The sequence below is a fragment of the Podarcis gaigeae genome, assembly GCF_964106915.1.
Source record: "Podarcis gaigeae genome assembly, chromosome: 3".
NCBI lineage: Eukaryota > Metazoa > Chordata > Lepidosauria > Squamata > Lacertidae > Podarcis > Podarcis gaigeae.
Window position 1 is genome coordinate 1345720 of NC_139680.1, and position 22486 is coordinate 1368205.

Genomic DNA, 22486 nt, shown 5'->3' on the forward strand with positions numbered 1-22486 from the left:
AAAGGCAACCTCCATGTAGAATAATAGAGAATGTCGGGAGCTGCAGGAAGCGGGGAAGAAGCACATTCAAGTTGACTTACACGAGGTTGAGGGAGAAGCTACTCACTTCACTATTTGATGTTCCAAAATCAGGAAACGGCCTCAGAGGAGCAGATGGCAGCGATGTGGCCACCAGCACTCTGGCCCAGTTAGTCACATTCACGGGGACTGGACCCTCATAATAATTCTTGTGCTGCCTTTCCATGTCATTGAACAACAAGAAAACTCCACATTGGACGCAAAGATTGTGGAAAGTGGATTGCTAAATTTAGGTTCCTAAAAAATTCATTTAAGGCTGAATTATTTAGGTATAGAAATGTGACCTGAATTTCAGAAGTGTTCAGCATCCTGCAGGTCTTTCTGACTATTTACACATTGCTTGAATATATATATATATATATATATATATATATATATATATATATATGGAGGGGGAAATAGGATGAGGGAAGTTAAGGGGAGAGATGGGGGGGGGGGAGGGAGATAGCTTCCTTGATGCTTCCTACCAACATCTCCCATCAGCTTCTGTACAAGGGAGGTGGAATCTCTTGAGGGCTTGTGAGAAAGGCTGGTAATTACAAATACATTTACATCTCTTGGAGGCGTTTTCCATGTTGCTTCTAATTCCTGGTTCCAATATAAACTGAGCAGTGATATCAGAAATACTTATGTGAGGCGGCCCTTTTGAGATGGATGATCATACATTTTCTCTCCTGATGTAGATGGAACATGAAAGGCCATGGTAGTTTCCCCTAGTGTTAACTTCAGGGACAATAAAACACAACTGAAGAGAGGGAGAGGGAGAGGGAGAGGGAGAGGGAGAAAGAAAGAAAGACCATTACATAAAAGAACTAAGACATTGTTAATATGTTGGTTAATATGTTTGTGGGATAGGTTTTTAATAGCTGTGAGTTAAATTCAATACAGCTGTAAAACCACCATCACTGATAAATTCTGATAATTATTATTACCATCAATTCATAATCATAGGGAATAATAGTTTCTGTTGGATTGGAGGTTTGCACAAAAAGGACACTGAGTTTGGAAACAATCAGCCCCACCTTCCATTTTTTTAAAAAAGAACATGCAAAGGCAGCATTTTTTTAAAGCCCCCCATTAGCATAATCTGCATAAATTTGTAGCCAACTAACTTTTACTCAGAGTAGGCCCAACTGTTTACATCCAATTATTCTTTCAGAACCTCAAGGTGGTGAACATGATTCACCTCTTCCCCAGTTTATCTTCATATTAATCCTGTGAGATAGGTTTGGGTTAAGAGATTATGACTAGCCCAGGGTCAACCTGTGTGAGTTTCATGGCTCAGTGGGGATTTGAACCCTGGTCTCCTGGGTCTTAGTCCTGCTGAGAGACTTAAAAATATTTATTGACATGGAATGTGCAGCAGTGTCTTCTACAAAAAAATAAGATCCTAAAAATCCCGCCACATAACTACAACCTTCAGACATATTTCAATGTATATGTTATTTTGTTGCTATTGTTGTTGTTTAGTCGTTTAGTCGTGTCCGACTCTTTGTGACAATTCATATGATTTTCCATCAGTTGAAAGGAAGCTGAGGTGAAGGCCATATTTCTCATTTAGGGAACAACTATAGGTTGAACCTATAGGTTGAAACTGTTGGAGCATCACAACAAAGCTTGGACCTGAGGGATTCAGCACCTTCTCATTCCTCCATCCCCTGCCAACCCAGAGACCTAGCGGAAGGAGCTTTCCTTCTGTTGTTTCCTAAACTTGATCTTGGATTGAGAAGAGATCCTCCCATTGTTTCCAGTGGGACAGAAATCACCCACTTAAAAGCCTGGAGAAAGAGAGCTGTGCTAGAGGGCAAACCTGGCTGGGTGTTGGATGTGGTGCTTCGGCTGCCTTCCCTTCTTTCTCTTGAGGACGGCAGACGAATGAGAAACGTTCATTTAATCCTCACTCTGTTCTTAACAAGAGAGTATCAAATATGCTATGCAAAATGAAATGCAAACTTTACATTCCATGTTGTTATTTCAGTGCTGTTGTTCATTTTACAGAAACAAAGTAGAGATTTAAACTTCCTCAGACTTTTATTTAATGCCAGGCTTTTACCAACGAAACTGTGATCCTGGGAAGCCCTTTCTAAGTTGCTTAAGGAAGTCATATGCCTTTTGCATTCCTTGCCATTTGCAGAGCTGCCATCACAACCAAGCCATAAACTCCACCATCTGCACTGGGGAAGTGCTGGTCTTGGGGGCGGTTGTGTGGTGCTGAATTTGAGGAGATGCAAAATATTGTGTGTTTATCAAAGATAGCAATTAGCATTCAGTCCAGTTAATGGGAGATACTACTGTAAGCTTCAATATTGCCATCTGTTTCATGGAGCATTTAAGTGTATTGTAATACACTTGATCCATCAAAAACTTCTTGCATTCATTACGTGAGATTTGGAGGGGAGAGCCGCAGGTTCCATAAGAACCTGCAGTGCATTGAAGTCCCCCAGACCATTTTAGGGACTGAAAGAGAGCCCACCGGATCCAATATTTGTGTGAAGGTTGTATTTCACCAATTTGCATGCTCTTCACATTATAGCACAACATAACATACCAGCACATACTCCAGTACAAAATTACAGAATGGGCCGTATGAGTTATAGTGTTGATTAACTATGCTAATCGGCACATATTTACATTATTTTACAGGGTTCATTGTATTAGGATTCCTTATACAGCTTTATTATTTTGTTGTAACCATCAGCTGTTTGGCTCACTGAAAATTGTCAAGGAATCCAGATTATTAGTATTGTCCTATATGCAGTTATTCGTAGGGTGGTGACTAATATGCATTTTATATTAGAAGTGTAGATTGGGCGATGATAACCTGATGAATGCTCTCAATTATTCTGAAGTTTTGTTATGTTTATCTTCTGGGGGAGGGCACTATTCTCAGTATCTTGCCAAAATTTACCAGCTTGTGTAATTTTGTATCAAAAGAGAAAACTGATTTTTAATTAAACTTCTATAAAAATAACAAAATGTGTTACTTTTTATTTCTTATGCGGTTCTGTTAAACAAATGCAACATATCATAACTCATCTATGACCAGGAGTGACCCAGGAGAGGGGACCAGTGATGGGGGCGGGGGGTTGGTGCTGCCCGACAGAGGAGGACAGGCCAGATGTGGCAGCAGCAGCAGCAGCAGCAGCAGAAGAAGAAGAAGAAGAAGAAGAAGAAGAAGAAAGGGTATCTTAAATTTTGCTAACCTTTCACTGCTTAGCGCAGATATTCATGGGAACATCAAAGAAACGTCAAAGAAAACATTCGTCAAACGTGTTCTAATTTCTTTGAGGACCTGTTTTCTCAAATGAAAGTTTTGGCAAAGATGGTAATAAAAGAACCTTCCCATATCTGTAGTAAAGGTAAAGGTAAAAGTACCCCTGACCATTAGATCCAGTCGTGACCGACTCTGGGGTTGTGGCGCGCATCTCGCTTTACTGGCCGAGGGAGCCGGCTTACAGCTTCCAGGTCATGTGGCCAGAATGACTAAGCTGCTTCTGGCAAACCAGAGCAGGACACAGAAACGCCATTTACCTTCCTGCCGGAGCAGTAGCTATTTATCTACTTGCACTTTGTTGTGCTTTCAAACTGCTAGGTTGGCAGGAGAAGAAGAAGAAGAGTTTGGATTTGATATCCCGCTTTATCACTACGCTAAGGAGTCTCAAAGCGGCTCACAATCTCCTTTACCTTCCTCCCCAACAAACACTCTGTGAGGTGAGTGGGGCTGAGAGACTTCAGAGAAGTGTGACTAGCCCAAGGTCACACAGCAGCTGCATGTAGAGGAGCGGAAACACGAGCCCGGTTCACCAGATTACGAGACTACCGCTCTTAACCACTACACCACACTGGCTATGGGACACCACACTGGAGCAGGGACCAAGCAACGGGCGCTCACACCCATCGCAGGGATTTGAACCGCGACCTTCTGATCGGCAAGCCCTAGGCTCTTTGGTTTAACCCACAGCGCCACTCGCGTCCCTTGCTTTAACATGTTACCTTTTAAAAGAAAGCCATCTAATAACACCATTTTCACACTATCTGCCTCGCGGCAATAAATCATTCATACATGGTGCTGCAGTCTCAGCAATCTACGTACCTAGAGCAGGAGGCAATCAATATTGCTCCAGATCTAAAGTGGGATGTGGTTTTGAGAAGGAACTCTGAAAGGATGGCTCCTTAGCCCTCAATCCAGCCCCCTTTCTGATGTGCTGCCCCGCTTGCATGGCGCACAGCCCAGAAGCTCCAAGGGACTAAATGGCCATCCCATCAGCAGCACTTTAGTGCACAGTGAGACCTCTTTCCTGGACTAGAGAAAAGTACTTGCTGCAGAAGGCATGGGAAGAGCCACACAACAACAAATTTTGAATCACTACTTCTACTCATATCTTGAAAATGTTGCATTGCAATTTTCTTATTGTTCTGCAAGTACATTTTCATAGGTATTATATAGGTACTATATATTTTCTACAGCAAATTAAGACTATGACTATGTACACACCACCAGCTTAAAACACAGTGAAGTTGGACCTTCCCCCCCTTTGCTGTGTCTCTAATCTCATGTTCTGTTCACGTCAGTGGGTGAAGAGGGAACATAGATGCCCTTTTCAAATGGGATCAAAGGTGGTAGGACACATAAAACCACAATATTTCTCAAGGAACTACCAGTTAGAAGTGAACTGTGGCTGATGTCATGTGTGCACAGCAACACAAATTACTGGTGGGAGCAACCGGATGCCCAGGAAGTGGGAGTGAGCAAACAGCCCCCATGGAGAGACACCCATTACTCTTGCAATTCTGTTTAACAATTTTCAACTCAATAAGAAACACACATCGTAAACAATCTTTCTGCGGGGGTTGACCTTCAGTCATTTGCCCAATGAAGTCTGCTGCTTATGTATGGCTGTTGCTGACCAGAGTGGATATATTTTAATGAATGAAAGCAGAGCAGATGTCAACCTTGTCAATGGCAAGCACTTTGCAGGAATGAAGCTTGTGTTTACATTCTTATAACATACACAAACAAAACAATTATTTTTTTTGGGGGGGGGATCTTTCACTTGGCATGGAAAAATGCATGCAAATAAAAACACAGCAAAATAGAGCTAAATTAAAGTTAAACGTTGTAAAGGAAGCAATTAAGAAAAGAGTTGCTTGGTAGGTTAAAATTACTGTTTACAGAGTTTCTTCGCTGTCCAGTTGAGTTTCATTAATTACTTCAGAATTGTTATCTGCAGATATTGTATATGGCCTATGGGAAGAAATAAAATAATGTCATATGACCTTGATGTCATATTAATCTTGATTAATGTTAAATAATAAATAAGGTGTTCACCCAGACTTTTCCTCCCTCTTTAGATTGCACAACTGAATCCCAAGTAATATCTGAGTACAATCAAGGAAAATGAGTGTGTATTTATCAAATGGCCCACAAAACTGCTATCTTGAGACACCTAAAATCTGAATAAATGTTAAAACAACTAAAATACAGGAGTATCTCGTGTAAATACAGCATTTCCCTATGTTAAAACACAGAACTCGAACAGAATTGGGTAAAAAATTAATGCGGAATACAAAACCCTCCTGCCCATAAGATTAACGTACTTTCTACAGCTTTTGTTGTTGTTGTTAAGCACTTTTACTCCTCCACTGATCCTGATACCAGAAGTATATTCAGCTGGATGAATAGTGCTTGGGGTGGAGGAAGGAATATGTTGGGGGGGGTGTATGTCTGCATTCCTTAAATGCTAATCCTCACTCTCAATATATGAATTATTGGACCTTCCATCACTTCAAGTTTGGTCCCCTGGCTCATATTGTTGTCATGTTACATCCCCATGTATTTTCAGAAATGGATTTCAATCCCTCAAGTCCTACACATCTTTGGAAAAGTACTGTTTCATGCCACCCCAGTCTCCGAGCAGTGAGAGATTCCAGGGGTCCTAGGCCTTTGCCTTCCTTGGAAGGAGGAGCGGTGAAGACTGTAGCGTATTTATGCTATTTGGGTTATTCCCACATATATACAATCCCTACTGGATCCAGGACCCCGTAATCTAGAAGGGACTCAGGTTTCAAACAGACTGACCCCCCCAAACTCACACCAGTACTCTGACAACAGCATGCAGAAATTGGCCACTTCTGAAAAACATACTGGGATCTCTTTAAGGAGGTTTTCTTCTGCAGTGGCTTGAGAGGACATGGCCGGCAACAGGCAGATTTGCAGTCAATGACTTGGTAAATGACAGGGTTGTACATAGCGGCAGACTTTGCAAGTAAGGTTGGGATCACAGAAACTTTGATGGGAACTGAATTTGGCCTTCCGAACGCTGACCAGACGGAGACAACCGCATAGGGGATCCAGGCAATTAGGAATCCTGCACAGATCAACATCGCCACCTGGTGAGAAGATTCATTTCATGAAATGATGAGGACAAAACCCCACTTAGTATAATAGACATATGAATATACTGTACATTGTGAGCTGTATAACAAAAGGCAGATACTGTGAAGCAAGCAGATTTTGGTTTTTTTCACATTGAGAAAAGCAGAACACATTTATTTAAGTTTTGACATTTATATTCAGATCTATTTCCACTTGGTATAACACAGACATTCTTTTAGCAAACATCTATGCTTTTAGCAAAAATCTATGCTTAAACATCTATTCTTCTGTGTATCTGAAGAAGTGTGCATGCACACGAAAGCTCATACCAAGAACTAACTTAGTTGGTCTTTAAGGTGCTACTGGAAGGAAATTTTTTTGTTTTATCTATGCTTAAGGTTAAGAATAAGATTATATATATATATATATATATATATATATATGCTTTCGTAGATTTTCACGGGTACAGGAATGCAGGTTTTGGTGTCCTCGGGTGTCTTCCCGTGTAAAAGTTGGGGTGTCTAGGCGACGTTTCGACGAGGTCTCACTCGTCATCTTCAGGCTGGTGCTTTCGGCTTCTTGTTACTGGAACAGAGCGGGATCTCAATGTTTGAGTTCCTATAAATACTGTAGAGGGGGTGTGGTGTCTAGCCTCCAATGTTCTGGGCAGAGAGGAAGTTCCCAGGCTAGTGTGCCTTTTCTTCTTTTGTTCCTTAATTACTTGAGAGATACCTTGAGTGATTTCTTGAGTGATATCCTGAGTACCACTTAGGTGGGTCATTAGGTGTGGATTAGTTGCTAAAGTCTTTGTGTCTTGACCTCTTGAACTTTGTGAAGAGTTTTCCTGAGAAGATGGCTGTATTGCACTTAGTTGTGCTTTGGCTTGGCTTCGTGTATAGGGGCGAGCTGTGGTTTTGTGGCTTGTGTCAGCCAGATCTGTGTAGGGATTGCAGGGGGGTGCAGCATCCGGAGGTGCCACCATGGATTGGCTACTGGATGGTGTCAGTAATTCATCTGTGGAGAGGGTCTGGGTTTGGGTCTGGTGTGGTTGATTGGTGTTGGCGTTCTGTGTGCCTCTGGATCTGGTGTCAGTTTTTGTGGGGAGGGCTAATTTCCAGATGTCTGGCAAGCGGGATGTGTCGTCACGCTTGTTCATGTTGTGAGGGTGTTTCTCTATCTCGATGGCTTCCATGATTATTCTCTTGTGGTGATGTTCCGTGTTAAAGAGCAATTTGGAATCTGCAAAATTAATTTCGTGTCCTGTTTCTTTCATGGAAAGAAATTAGCCCTCCCCACAAAAACTGACACCAGATCCAGAGGCACACAGAACGCCAACACCAATCAACCACACCAGACCCAAACCCAGACCCTCTCCACAGATGAATTACTGACACCATCCAGTAGCCAATCCATGGTGGCACCTCCGGATGCTGCACCCCCCTGCAATCCCTACACAGATCTGGCTGACACAAGCCACAAAACCACAGCTCGCCCCTATACACGAAGCCAAGCCAAAGCACAACTAAGTGCAATACAGCCATCTTCTCAGGAAAACTCTTCACAAAGTTCAAGAGGTCAAGACACAAAGACTTTAGCAACTAATCCACACCTAATGACCCACCTAAGTGGTACTCAGGATATCACTCAAGAAATCACTCAAGGTATCTCTCAAGTAATTAAGGAACAAAAGAAGAAAAGGCACACTAGCCTGGGAACTTCCTCTCTGCCCAGAACATTGGAGGCTAGACACCACACCCCCTCTACAGTATTTATAGGAACTCAAACATTGAGATCCCGCTCTGTTCCAGTAACAAGAAGCCGAAAGCACCAGCCTGAAGATGACGAGTGAGACCTCGTCGAAACGTCGCCTAGACACCCCAACTTTTACACGGGAAGACACCCGAGGACACCAAAACCTGCATATATATATATATATATATATATATATATATATATATAAAACAGTGGCAAAAATTAGAATGGAAGGACTCCACTGAAGGTTAGGACTAATTCATACAATACTGCAACAGCCTCTGTCTTCTTCCATGGTGCTCCAATAATAGGCAGGCAAATCGCATGCAGGTGGCAGATTGTGTGATATTTTCCGATCCACCCATCACCCTCTATGGGGTACGGATGGGAGGGAAACATACCGTTCACCCCATGGATGGTGAATAATCCACCAGTCATGCTTGGAGAAGGCCCTCTGAAATCCATGGACATGGCTAGCCCAAGTCGAGTGACTTCTTTTCTGTGTGTGATTTAGGTAAAGGTAAAGGGACCCCTGACCATTAGGTCCAGTCGTGGACGACTCTGGGGTTGCAGTGTTCATCTTGCTTTATTGGCCAAGGGAGCCGGCGTACAGCTTGGTCATGTGGCCAGCATGACTAAGCCGCTTCTGGCGAACCAGAGCAGTGCGCGGAAGCACTGTTTACCTTCCTGCCGGAGTGGTACCTATTTATCTACTTGCACTTTGTGCTTTCGAACTGCTAGGTTGGCAGGAGCAGGGATCGAGCAATGGGAGCTCACCCTGTCACAGGGATTCGAACCGCCGACCTTCTGATCGGCAAGTCCTAGGCTCTGTGGTTTAACCCACAGCACCATCCGCATGATTTAGATGGATACAAAACTGTGATTTGAACATAACAGCGCACAAAAATATGCCTATGCTCTCTGGGTGAGCAAGCAAAAGTTTGATTGAGCTTTTATCCTTCAGTCCAAGCAGATGACTTCCAAAAACCGCTGGGAGTCCTGTACCCACCTTAGTTAACTTCATTTCCAGCACATGGGTTTTTTGAATCCTGGTGTCATAATGAGCTACTTCTTTTGTGGATGACTTGACCTTTGCTATTATTTTAATATAGGAAAACATGATCACTGCAGTTGGGAATAAGAGACAGAAGAAAAGGATATTCATAATAAAAGCCTGTCCAGCCACAGAACCTTGAGCTAGCCACCAGTCCAGGGTGCACGAGGTCCCAAATGGTTCTGGAGCATAATTTCCCAAGCCAGCAAATGGTATTGTTGCCCAAAACGTAGCATAAGACCAGATTATTCCCAAGCAGATAAAGGCGTGGCATCTCTTTAGCCAAGTACCTAGAAAAGAATAAATGTATTATTGCTAAGTAAATGCTAAAAACATGCCTATGCAATAAATATACAGTGTTACCTCGGGTTACATATGCTTCAGGTTAGATACGCTTCAGGTTACAGACTCTGCTAACCCAGAAATAGTGCTTCAGGTTAAGAAGTTTGCTTCAGGATGAGAACAGAAATTGTGCTCTGGCAACGCAGCAGCAGCGGGAGGCCCCATTAGCTAAAGTGGTGCTTCAGGTTAAGAACAGTTTCAGGTTAAGAACGGACCTCCGGAACGAATTAAGTACTTAACCCGAGGTACCACTGTACATGTACACATGTAAGTAATCCAATTTATCAGACCTTTTAAAAGTCCCTGGGAGAATGTTTAAATTACCAACCATGGAGGTTTGGCATAATTCTACGGGCCCTTCCCATTGATCTTGGTGCCCTCCTCATATGGCAGTGACCCCATGAAAACACAGGGCTGTAGCTAGGGGGGGTGAGGAGGGCCCCCGCTAGGCAGGGAAGGGGCGCGTGCAGAAAATTGGCTAAAATATGTCCATAAATACATCTATAAATAAACATATTGATTAGTGTGTGAGCAACTGAAGTGTGTGAGGAATTGAATGGATGGAGAGGGCGGTTGGAGGAGAGGCAGAAAAAAGAGCTAATTTGTCCGTCTCTGGGGGGCGCAATCTGGATGGTTCTGCCAGGGGCGCAAGATCACAACCCCCACACATTAGGCTCCTTCCGCATCTATTGTGGAATTGCTACTCTTTGCATACTTGCACTTTACAGGGAATCTGCATGACATTATGTTGTTTAGTCGTTTGGTCGTGTCCAACTCTTCGTGACCCCCTGGACCAGAGCACGCCAGGCACTCCTGTCTTCCACTGCCTCCCGCAGTTTGGTCAAACTCATGCTGGTAGCTTCGAGAACACTGTCCCACCATCTCATCCTCTGTTGTCCCCTTCTCCTTGTGCCCTCCATCTTTCCCAACATCAGGGTCTTTTCCAGGGAGTCTTCTTGTGCTGGTCCCGGGGGGGGGGGTTACCATGCGGCGTGGTCTGAGTCCGGTCCTGGGTCGAGAGTATGGAGGCTGTCTGTCAAGGGCGAAGCGGGGTCCAAGGCCAGGAGCCGGGCGTGGTCAGGAACTCTGGAAGAGCAGGACAGGGTGCCAGCAGGAACAGGTTACTAACGATGTTGCTCCCGCAACCTGGGACTGGGCTGACTGGCCTTTATCTCCTCTGAGGCCTAGGGCGGTCCCGGCCCACAGGTGACTCGCCTCTCCTGGCCTTAAGGCGAGCACTCCTCCTGCGAGAACTTAGTTCCCTCCGCCTCTGTGCCCTGAGCCTCTGCAGCTCAGGAGAGGCTGGAGGGTTACTGGACCCAGAGGCACTCTCACCTTCCCCTGACATGGCTGATAGTGGAGCACCTGCAGGCAATGGGTCCCCGATCACCTCCGGAGCCAGAGTGGATTCAACTGGTGTCTACTCCTGAGGAGGGAGGGCCCTTCAGGTTCAAGCCCCAGCCCTGGCTCAGCCAACCCTGGAGGCGGGGACTCCAGTGCAGGCTGGGGTTCCTCAGGTTCAGCCTCTGAATCCAATTCCCAGGCCATCACACTTCTCTTCTCATGAGGTGGCCAAAGTATTGGAGTCTCAGCTTCAGAATCTGTCCTTACAGTGAGCACTCAGGGCTGATTTCCTTAAGAATGGATAGGTTTGATCTTCTTGCAGTCCATGGGATTCTCAAGAGTCTCCTCCAGCACCAGAATTCAAAAGCATCGATTCTTCGGCGATCAGCCTTCTTTATGGTCCAGCTCTCACTTCCATACATGGAATGGGATGGTTTTCGTTGCTAACTCCTGTATAATGTTGCAAGCCTCCATCCATAGTTCTTCAGGTACTCTGTCCAGCAAATCTAAATCCTTAAACCTGTTCCTCACTTCCACTGTGTATTCATAAGGGATTTGATTTAGATGGTATCTTACCGGCCCAGTGGTTTTTCCTACTTTCTTCAGTTTAAGCTTGAATTTTGCTGGAGTCAGCTCCAGGTCTTGTTTTTGCTGACTGTATAGAGCTTCTCCATCTTTGGCTGCAGAGAATATAATCAGTCTGATTTCGATGCTGCCCATCTGGTGATATCCATGTGTAGAGTCGTCTCTTGTGTTATTGGAAAAGCGTGTTTGTGATGACCAGCTTGTTCTCTTGACAGAACTCTATTAGCCTTTGCCCTGCTTCGTTTTGAACTCCAAGGCCAAACTTGCCAGTTGTTCCTTTTATCTCTTGACTCCCTACTTTAGCATTCCAATCCCCTATAATAAGAAAAACATCCTTCTTTGGTGTCATATCTCTAAGGTGTTGTAAGTCTTGATAGAATTGGTCAATTTCAGTTTCTTCAGCACCAGTAGTTGGTGCATAAACTTGGGTTACTGTGATGTTAAAAGGTTTGCCTTGGATTCGTATCAAGATCATTCTATCATTTTTGAGATTGCATCCCAGTACAGCTTTCGCCACTCCATTTCTTTTACGGGATTCTTGCCCACAGTAGTAGATATGATGGTCGTCCGAACTGAATTCGCCCATTCCCATCCATTTTAGTTCACTGATGCCCAGGATGTCAATATTTATTCTTGCCATCTCATTTTTGACCACATCCAACTTACCCAGGTTCATGGTTCTTACATTCCAGGTTCCTATGCAATATTTTTCTGTACAGCATTGGACTTTCCTTTCGCTTCCAGGCATATCCGCAACTGAGCGTCCTTTCGGCTTTGGCCCAGCCGCTTCATCAGCTCTGAATCTACTTGTACTTGTCCTCCGCTCTTCCTCAGTAGCATGTTGGACACCTTCCGACCTGAGGGGCTCATCTTCCAGCATCAAAACTTTTATATGCCTGTTGCCTTTGTCCATGGAGTTTTCTTGGCAGGGATACTGGAGTGGCTTGCCGGTTCCTCCTCCAGGTGGATCACATTTGGTCAAAACTCTCCACTATGACCTGTCCATCTTGAGTGCCCTGCATGGCATAGTTCATAGCTTCTCTGAGTTAATCAAAGGGGGCATAACATTATACTGTAAGCTAAATGTGGCCTCTCAGGTTTTGCCCCTTTTGCTTCCTCTTCTTTTCAGAGCTTAGGAAATCTGCCTTCTTAAACTGGAGGGTTAAGGTGAGTCAGGGCACAGCTATCCCATTGCTTTTCAGCTAGAGAGGAGCTCAGACATGGGCTCTATAGATTTCCGATCTCTGTGATCTGTCTGTCGCCTTCAGGTAACATTGCCTTCACACCCTTTTAAATAAAAAAAAAAATTCCTTCCAGTAGCACCTTAAAGACCAACTAAGTTAGTTCTTGGTATGAGCTTTCGTGTGCATGCACACTTCTTCAGATACACTGTCTATCTGAAGAAGTGTGCATGCACACGAAAGCTCATACCAAGAACTAACTTAGTTGGTCTTTAAGGTGCTACTGGAAGGAATTTTTTTTGTTTTGACTATGGCAGACCAACACGGCTACCTATCTGTAACTGGAACCCTTTTAAATATTCTTTTAAATCAGTTGCATTGCATCCAAATCAGGATCTGGACCAGCAGTGAGATGAGTAGCAGTGTTTGGCCCTTTCCGTATTTCACGTGGGTGGAAATAGATCTGGATTGTGTTTTATCTGAGTCTGTGATATTGTTGGCCAGATATTTTCTAAAAACTTTTTAAATCTAAGATTTAAGAAATCTTTTCTAGTTTATTATGCCTAACTGTATAGTTTTGGATTTCTCGTCTGCTTTTTAATTTCTACCCATCTTATCCAACTCATAGCAGTCACTCAAAATTCTAATTCTAAAGTAATTATAACACTACAGTTATGTTTAACTAACCATCTGACTATTCAAATGACTTTAGACCTCCTGATGTTTTCTACATCAATTTTATGAGCACAAAGGGATTTTTATTAATTCTTGCTCATTTACAAGGACACAATTCTTGGATGGCATTCCTCTGAAGAAAAGTTTGCCGCTTAAATTGATGGAAAGAGAAATTTACTCTCTAGTTTCCAAAATAAAGGAGGGGCATTAATCCTCCCCAGCCCACCCGGCCACTTACCATACGATAAGTAGCAGATCTTGAAATATCTGTCCAGGCTGACTGCTGTCATGGTAATAAGACTTCCGATGCCAAAAAAGAAACCTGCCCATCCATACCAGCGGCAGGCACTCCAACCAAAAATCCATCGATGGGAGAAAAAGGCAATGATGCTGAAAGGCTTTCCCAGCACTAGAAAGGAAAGCGCAGCGTTGAGTGATCTTGCACGGCCGCCCTCAAAGCAGCATTTCAAGAAGGAGATGCGCGAAAGCAAACTTTTCAAGCAGCGCAAAACAGCATATTCAAAAACAGAATGGCATGGCAGGATTCGCAGAGTATAAACAGATCTGCCTTTTATGCAAATAAATTACTGAGAAGAACAACAACCAAAACCAACAACACTTGGATAATTATTCATTCTCAGGTAGAGATTAGTAAGCTAGAATGTTTTGCTGACATTCAGCTATTACGTAATTTCAGACTCTCACGCTTGAATTCTAAACATTTTAATTTCCAAAACACATTTGACCAAGATGGGGTTCCAGGTACAAGGTGGTATCTCATATCATTACCAATAAATTTTTATTTATCCCTCGCAGGATGCAAGGCTCCATATGGACAATGGAGAATTCAGGGGGGAGCAGGGGCAATGGAAGGCAGCCCAGGCATGGTCATGGAGACTGAGAGAAGTCTTCGTGAAAGAACTGCGATGCAGGGAGGAGCTGGAGGTGGGAAAGTTGCTTATTTTATTTTAAGATAATTTTATCTTCCCATGATATTCCTAATACTGCTTTGCTGGAACAAATTTGCCTTCAAATATGAACCATGGCAGTTCTAGCTGCTGTTTTTGTTTTGAAAGTGTGAATTATGTGATTTCAATAAGTCACCTGAATATTAATGTAACTTAAGTGATATAAATTATTTCATTATTCTTGTTAAAATAAGGCTACATTTCTTCAGAACTGGAATTTTTTAAAATGAAAAATGTCGCAGAATGATGTCATGAGAACACACACTGTAGCTATCAGAGTGAATATGTACAGTGGGTTCAAGGAAGCACAGCAGATTTTGGTAAGAACATCTAAATTTGCAGGATTCCTCATTTCTGCTGTTTGTGAATTTCTCTCTCTCTCTCTCTCTCTCTCTCTCACACACACACACACACACACACACACTCACTCTCTCCTCTCTCTCTCACACACACACAATTTTCAGTGTTTCTTAAAATAATAAATGATTATAAGGCTAAAAAGAAAACAAAGCTGTCATGTTTAAGTAATCAATTTAACAATGTTGATCACTTATATGTTAGACCAAGTAACCTGTGGAAGTGCTAAACATTTGGGCCTTTGAATGCTGCTAATGATTTTCTATAATCATTACTCAAGGCAGAAATGATGCCAACTGAAATCTGAATGTGAAAACCATGTAGAGTCCACGCCTGTCCATAGGAACAGGAACTATGGTAATATTTTCATTCTCAGCTCCGCTCAAGTTAAATTACCTGAAATACCCAGGTCACACACTGCTAGATTGACAGTCATTATTTCCGCAGGCCTCAGCTTCTTTTTCCGTTGTGTAGACATATAAAGGACATATCCATTGCCTAAAGTGGACATAATCCCTGTAATGAAAAATCAAACAAAAATGGTGTCGGTGTACTCAAAAGAAACTTCAAAATATTTCCCCCAGAACTGAAATAATTTCTGCTCCAATTGCATACACAGCAATGAAAACAAACTGTGAGATTCTTGAAATGAACAAGACTAGTATAAAGAGCTGGAGAGCTCAGCCATTGATGTTCCCTTGACATTCTTTTGCCACAAGATTCATCCCATGGCGCAACAAAATGAAGCTTCTTCACCATCATCACACTATGGGCTCCAAAGGCCACATCAGATGTCACATCAATCTGCGCATGTCTAAAAATCCCATTTTTCTTCACTTTTGCTCGCTGCTGGTCTCCAGCCATTGTTCTCTCCTGTTTCCCCCCTCTTTCCCCTTCGCTCTCTTGATCCTCCTCTGCTCCTCCGCACGACCAACTCAGCCGTATCTTCTGCCCCCGCTGCCTCCGCCCTTCATGGGATCCTTCGCTTTCCTGCTTCGTCCCTCCACGCCGCGCTTCTTTCTCCCGATGCTTTATTTTTAAGGATATTTTCTGTTTTTCTGCCTTTAATTCTGATATGGGGGGGGGGTTTCCGCCTGGTTTCCCTCCCCCCTCTTGCTACCGTTCCTTTGTCTTTATGCACAGTGTAAGTTGTAATAAAGAATTTTTCCGTCTCGGCTCTCTAGATTCTGATGAAATGTCTTCAGTCTTATTGTAGTGTAATTGCTGCAAGGTAATTTAAATTGCAGTTTGAACTGACGAGTTATGGCGGATCTCCTGATTCAGCTTTCTGTTTTAAAGTTTTTATATAGCCTGGTGCTCGTCCCCATTGTCTTTATTTTTCGGAGAGTTTAGCGCTACTCACTCAGGTCTTGGGGCGTCCCGGGACGGGGATGGCGGCCCCGAGGCTAAGAAGCCCTTCCTTTCTCTTCGCTTCACTACTTGTGCTCAAGGTTCTGGAAAATCGGGAAGCCCAACAAAGACGCAGCTGCTTGCTTCTGACCTGGCAGCCCCTCGAGCCTTGGCGGGCCAGGAGCATAAACTTCTTCCGCCACACATGCCCCTTTCCATAGGAGGGCCTCTTGTGGATCAGGGCTTTCCCATTTGAGCAAAGGCTTGAAACCCTTGCATGTCTTCCTACAGGGCTGAGGCCACTGGCATCGGTTGCTAGAGCACAGACTCTACGTTGGGCACAAGATGGCATTGCAGGGGGTTGGACTAGATGGCAGACTTTGGCTTGCATGGCAAGGTTTCCTTCTCCTCTTCCTCCCCCTGCATCCCTCTGGGCAGCTCAACATCCGCTCCAGAGGGTTGGGCAGACGCTCTAGGGCAGATTTGGGAGGTGCAAAGGGGGCTGTAGGGAGAGGAAAAGTACGCAAAGCTTTGTTGCACAAGCAGAAGTGCCTCCCCCCCAATGGTGAATTCTACCTGTTATGATTATTTGTAATTTTCCCCAATATGTGTTCTGTTATATTTATTGTTGTTGATTTGACATAATGTGAGCCACCTTGAGGCCAAATTTTAACAGATGAATGGCTTATGAAGTTTGCATTCGCAATACATTTTGGAATCCCCATAACCATCTAATAACAGGAAAATGGCTATCATGAAGCTGCCAAAGGGGGGATAAAGGGGGTGGGGTCCCCCCATTGGATTAGGGCACGATGGAAATCAAAACTAATATTATCCACCCACACTTTATTTTCATGGTTGATACTTGGATATATCTAGTTCCTTTGCAGACATCCAGAGATAGTACTATACGGTATATTCACGGGAATAATTTGAGAATCTTACCAATTATTAATAAATAAAATCCAGCAACTATGTCAGCTTCTTTTGAGAGTTTTGATTCAAAGGGGTCTTCATGTTGCTCATAGGGAGGAAGAGAGCCATCTTCAGATGAGATATTTTGTTTTGAGTCCATTTCAGTCAAATAGAAATTAGTACCTGAGAAGTAGAATAATATTAATGGCGCATACCTGGCACAATGCTACAAATCTAGAAACCTTTTCATTTATAAAAATGGGGAAATACCAAAACCTTATTCCTATTTGATGGGAGTTTTTAATGTGAAATGGCCACCTCTGATTTTGTGTTTGATTAAAACTGATTAAATGGTGTTGGCTGCACCAACTGGGCACTTCTATGCACACTTACATGGGTGTAAGCATCACTGAATGTGGAGGCTTACTTCTGAGTAGGCATGCTAAGCACTGCCCTGTTAATGGTCTGGTACTTACAAGATGTAACCACGTAACAATTTTAATGCAAAATTTATTCTTATAATTATTCATGTGCTGGGCAGGGGAATGGTCAGCTGGGGTGAACAAGCCTAACAATTAATAATATGGAAGTAAATGCAGTGGTACCTCGGGTTACAGACGCTTCAGGTTACAGATGCTTCAGGTTACAAACTCTGCTAACCCAGAAATAGTACCTCGGGTTAAGAATTTGGCTTCAGGATGAGAACAGAAATTGTGCTCTGGCGGCAGCAGGAGGCCCCATTAGCTAAAGTGGTGCTTCAGGTTAAGAACAGTTTCAGGTTAAGAACAGACCTCCAGAACGAATTAAGTTCTTAACCCGAGGTACCACTGTAGTAGCAATTATACTGAGAGCAGCAGCTGCAGGCAGAAGGATGGCCCTCCCTGCCTGTGCGCTGTGATTTCCACACCTCAAACATCCCTCCCAGGACACCATTAGGCTTCTGGAAAGCCTTCCATGGGGCTTAACTGGAACCAGAATGGAGGACTTGTTTGAGGACAGATGGCTGAAGGTTGCGCCTCAGCCCACATTCCTTGAGAGTGCCAAAAGGAAGGAATCCCTGAAACACCATCAAAGATCTTTTTTATTTAGGGTGCAATTCTATAGCTGCCCAAATGTATAAGGAATGCATCCAACAAATTTTAACGTTTTAGATTGCTGTAACCTATCCTGGGACCTTACGGTGAAGGGAGGGTAAGAAATTGAATCTATGTACTACTCAGAGTAGACCTATTGAAAATAACAGGTCTTAGTCATGTCTGTTGCAAGACCTGAAGTGGCTTTCCTTCCCATTCACTTCGATGGGAGCGATTTTTATTTTTTTAAGTGAGACACTGAAACAAAATGGGGGGGGGGGAGACCTGCTTGACTTTCCCCCTGGCTGGAAGTGGTGCTTTTCCACCAGGAAATCTTCTCTCTGCTATTTACCAAGGGTTTCCATACAGAGAAATAAAAAAACTTTCCAGCAGAATTTCGTCTATATGTTCAATCATTTAATAAATAGGTTCATAGTTCTTCCTCTGAAACGATATTCCAACTTGGGTGGAGGCAGGCAGACCCTTAAAGTTGATGGTAAAACATGAGAAGCACCAGCTCAAAGATATAATCAAATAATTATTAATTATAATTGTGAAACCATGGATTTTATTATGCAGATGCAATGACCTGGCCATATTAGGAGACTTACATGCAAGAAAGTACCTTATTTTAGAACTCTTTATTTTATACTAAGAATGGTTTTGTTGAGTTTTCTTTGAAAACACAGTACACCCTTTTGAGCTGTGTCCTTATTTGCCTGAAGAACTTGAAAGGGCAATGCAGGCAAAAACAAAACACTAAGTCCCAGTCCTGAAGAGCTTTCTGTGGTGGAGGAGAAGACGCAACAAGCAGAACGGAGGGAAAGAAGAGTGTCAGCGGGGTATGTGAGCCAAGGAAGGCTTGGAAAGAACTTCCCCGACACTCTGCCCTGCATCTACCGGTCCTGTATTAAAGATATTTAAATATCACACCCCAAGTTGGGCAAGGCAGGAAGCATGGTGAAAAGCTTAGATGTAGTATTTTACAAATATAGCGTGACAGCAGAAGGTAAATGCCTGTAGCATCTCAGGAGGTTTAGGGTTTGTTTGTTTTTTACCTTTTCTTATACAGTATCTACCAAACAAATGGCAGATTCTGCTGGTTTCTGTGGGTCAAGCAAGAAAGAGTGACAGGATGAACTTATCTTTGAATGCAATACGGAAAAAATGTGAGAGAGAAAAGAGTGGACTCAATGGGTGGATGGCCAGCCTTGGACTCCCTTTCGCTCAAAACAATTTAGCTCTGTGATTTAAGTAATGATTTTATGAATTCCACCCCACAGGATTTGGGTGGTTTTACAGTCATATTGGACAACTTTGGAAGAGTTGAGTTGAGGACCACGGTGCTAGATTGCTGTCAGTGTCTAATAGGAGAGCCTTCGTCAACCTTTCCAGACCTGCCATTCCCATTTAACTCCCATCACCAGATACAGGAATTTTTATATTTTAGTTATGCATATTTGCCTTTTTCATTCTCTCTCTTTCTCCTGTTAAAGTGTAAAAAGACAAAGAAAAATAGTGGTTGTGACATGAATAGGATCCACCCCATAATTAGACACAACTGAATGGTCACAACCCTCACACTAAAAGCTTATAAACTAAACTAAAGCACCTCCTTCACTTTCTTTATTGTCATATATTATTCAAGTTGCCTCCTGCCTAAATTATTGCCTGAAAAGGAAGGAAGAAAAGGGAATACCAGAGTAGCTCTTATTAACTTGAAATGCTGCTGCTAGCATTCCGATTGTACTGTGGATCTTCACCTGGAATTCTTACCTTTTCTGAGAGATCAACAAAATAACATTTTGGTTCATTTAAAATTGAAAGAGGGGCACAAAATAGGACCTTTTTTTTTTTTTTGCACCATCATCTTCTTTTGGGAGTATGTGAAGCTCTTCAACAGGTAAAATGGATAACTGGTTTTCAGTTAAAGCCATTTGAAAACCCCTAAAAGAGCAGGTGTTATTGTCAGATTAATGCTGCTGTAATCCAAATCTTTTGTACTTTAAATAAATATAGCACATCGGCAAGTAAAAGATTCTAGACATGATAGCTGCAACAATCTGAACCCCCTATTAGTACATTATCTTTATATTAAATAAGCCAATCAATTTTAATCTCAGTCTCTTGTTTTAAAGGTGCCATGCAAGTTTCTTAAGTCTCGTTTACTGAAATCACATTTCCTTGAAAACAATGGGAACTAAATTTGATGGGATGATGCCCAAACTTTGTAAATGGGGAACACCGATTCCATTGTGCAAGCCTAAAGGAGCATTAATAAAAGCCAAGGATTCCTCAGCAAGCTTTCTTGCAGCGCCAAAGATGTGACACACTGTATTGTACAGATTGCAGCTGCACAAAAGCCCCTCCTTCAACTATGTATTCTCTTGTGGAGCAAGGCATTACCCAGACAACAAAAGTTATTCTTAAAATGACCTCATATTTCTCTCTCTCTCTCTCTCTCTCTCTCTCTCACACACACACACACACGCACACGTGCAGAACCCTCAGATGTACCCTTGAGCAAAAATGTTCTTAAAAGTTAGAAAAGAATTCGGAAATACCTGTGTCTTGAGATTTGCACAGTACATCCCTCCAAGCTCTGCTCTTGGTTTCCAGATCAGAAGTAATTCCTTGACTACTGTCTATGCCGAATTGTGCTCTTTTCAGCGGAGATGTGGCAAGTGGTAGTCAAGAAGAGGAAAGGGCTTCCTCACAGCCTGGCAGGATGTGCTGCTCCATCCCACCCGCCTTCCCCGCTTCCCGCATGCTGGGGCTTGAGAGTCTGGCGTTTGAGCACCTGCCTGGAGCTCTTTCTCCGTCTGGAGCAGCCCCTCCCCTTGGGGACCTGCCCAGTCAGAGCTCTGAGGAGCCAATGAGAGATCAAGAGGCAGAGAGAGAGGCTGGGGGGGATGCTGCTTCAGTCCTGGACTTTGACTGTGACTGGGGTGAAATTCCACATATAAATACTGGTATTCTCTTTTGCTGCTAGCTGCTGTTCATTTGCAAAAACTGATGCAGTTTTACTATGTCAAATTCAATAATTATTGGAAGGATCATGCAGATCTTGTTTGAATGAATCGTCTATTTTTGACTTATTTTTTTTCCAGGAGCCAACATTTCACAGATCTTGTCACCTTTCAAGCCCGAGGTTACTTGTTTAGAGACATAACCAAAACAACACATAGATTTCCATAGACCAAATTGAAAAGGTGAGGATTTTACATAGCCCGAAAGAGCCTCCCTTTAGCAGTGACAAGCAACACCGATGATTTGTCTATAGTACAAAATTTTCCTGTTATCTGGTGTCCATAAAAGAAACAGAAGCTCTGCAAACATAGTTAATTAATGCAAGTGCCTGAGCTAATGATGTTCATCATGTAGGGTATTTTTAGTTTATTGATGGTTAAAGAGGATGAAGAAGGTCTACTTTTGCTGATAAGATAAACTCAGGGGGCAGAATTGAAAAAAGAGAATGAAGACAGATGTGTCCTTGTGTACTCTAAGTAATTTTATTTTTGTCATTGAAAATCCACTGTCCAAGAATGTAAATGCTTAAAAACAATCTCTTAACTTTAGTATGGATTGTGAAGTCTGGGACCCCACCAAACTCCCAACTGCCTTCACCAGATAATACTAGATAATTGTGGTCATTTGGAACCTTTTTCATCTTCATTTTACTGCTAACAGATGGAGACTTGTTTGCTGTTAATTCTGGAAACACTTTGAGTAAAACATTCATTTATTTGCAAAGCTAAGCACCTGCAATTTATTCTAGCCTAGCTGAAGCATTTTTGTGGGGAACAAATCTACACAAATTTTGATGTGCTTGGAGCAATCACCATTGTGCTTATCTCAGCTACGAGAGAGTAAGAAATCTCTCTTCCAAACCTCCCTCTCTCCAGCCTTGACCTGCTGGTCTGCAGGCTGATCCTGCCCCTCTCCAAACTTATTTCTGTACCCACCCACTTGAATTTGGTGGCGGGATAGGTGGAGGATATTCCGGCCTGCAAACACTGGACTTTACATGCAGCTCCTTGGCAAATCCAGCATTGCCAGGTTTGCAGCATCCATTTGCTGGCCCCAAAGAAATGTGTGTCCTCCTTGGCTTAACAAGCTAAGGCATCTTCCATCACAGCAGCAGCAGCAGCAGTCCTTCTGGCCTTGTACATGATGACTGGATTGCTGTTGTGACAACAAGAGGCTGGAACCAGCAAAACAGGGCAAAGGAATCTGCAGCTCTAGTAAAATACAAATTTATCACATTTTTGTTCCTGCCTGGAAGAGAGATGGCTGAGGTCTTTTGGGCCTTACATGGTGACTGGCTGAGTGGTGCAGAGAGCTGACTGGCTGGGGAGTGGGAGATTGACAGAAAAACCCAGGAGTCTCTCAGAGTTCAAATGAAAGGACTTTAGTATGGAGGGGGCAATAAAAAA

The 22486-nt window shown here is 43.1% G+C and overlaps 1 protein-coding gene across 1 annotated transcript; it reads right to left on the reverse strand.

The window, feature by feature from the left end:
- Window positions 1-4704: 4704 nt before the first annotated feature.
- On the reverse strand, window positions 4705-20784 carry OPN5 (opsin 5). The gene is made up of 7 exons (XM_083730701.1): window positions 20615-20784; window positions 17008-17160; window positions 15109-15228; window positions 13626-13796; window positions 9216-9550; window positions 6224-6468; window positions 4705-5323 (listed from the first exon to the last, which is right to left on the reverse strand). The coding sequence occupies exons 2-7, from the start codon at window positions 17135-17137 to the stop codon at window positions 5248-5250; spliced, it is 1077 nt and encodes a 358-aa protein (XP_083586827.1). The 5' UTR covers window positions 17138-17160; window positions 20615-20784; the 3' UTR covers window positions 4705-5247.
- Between the last annotated feature and the right edge of the window lie 1702 nt (window positions 20785-22486).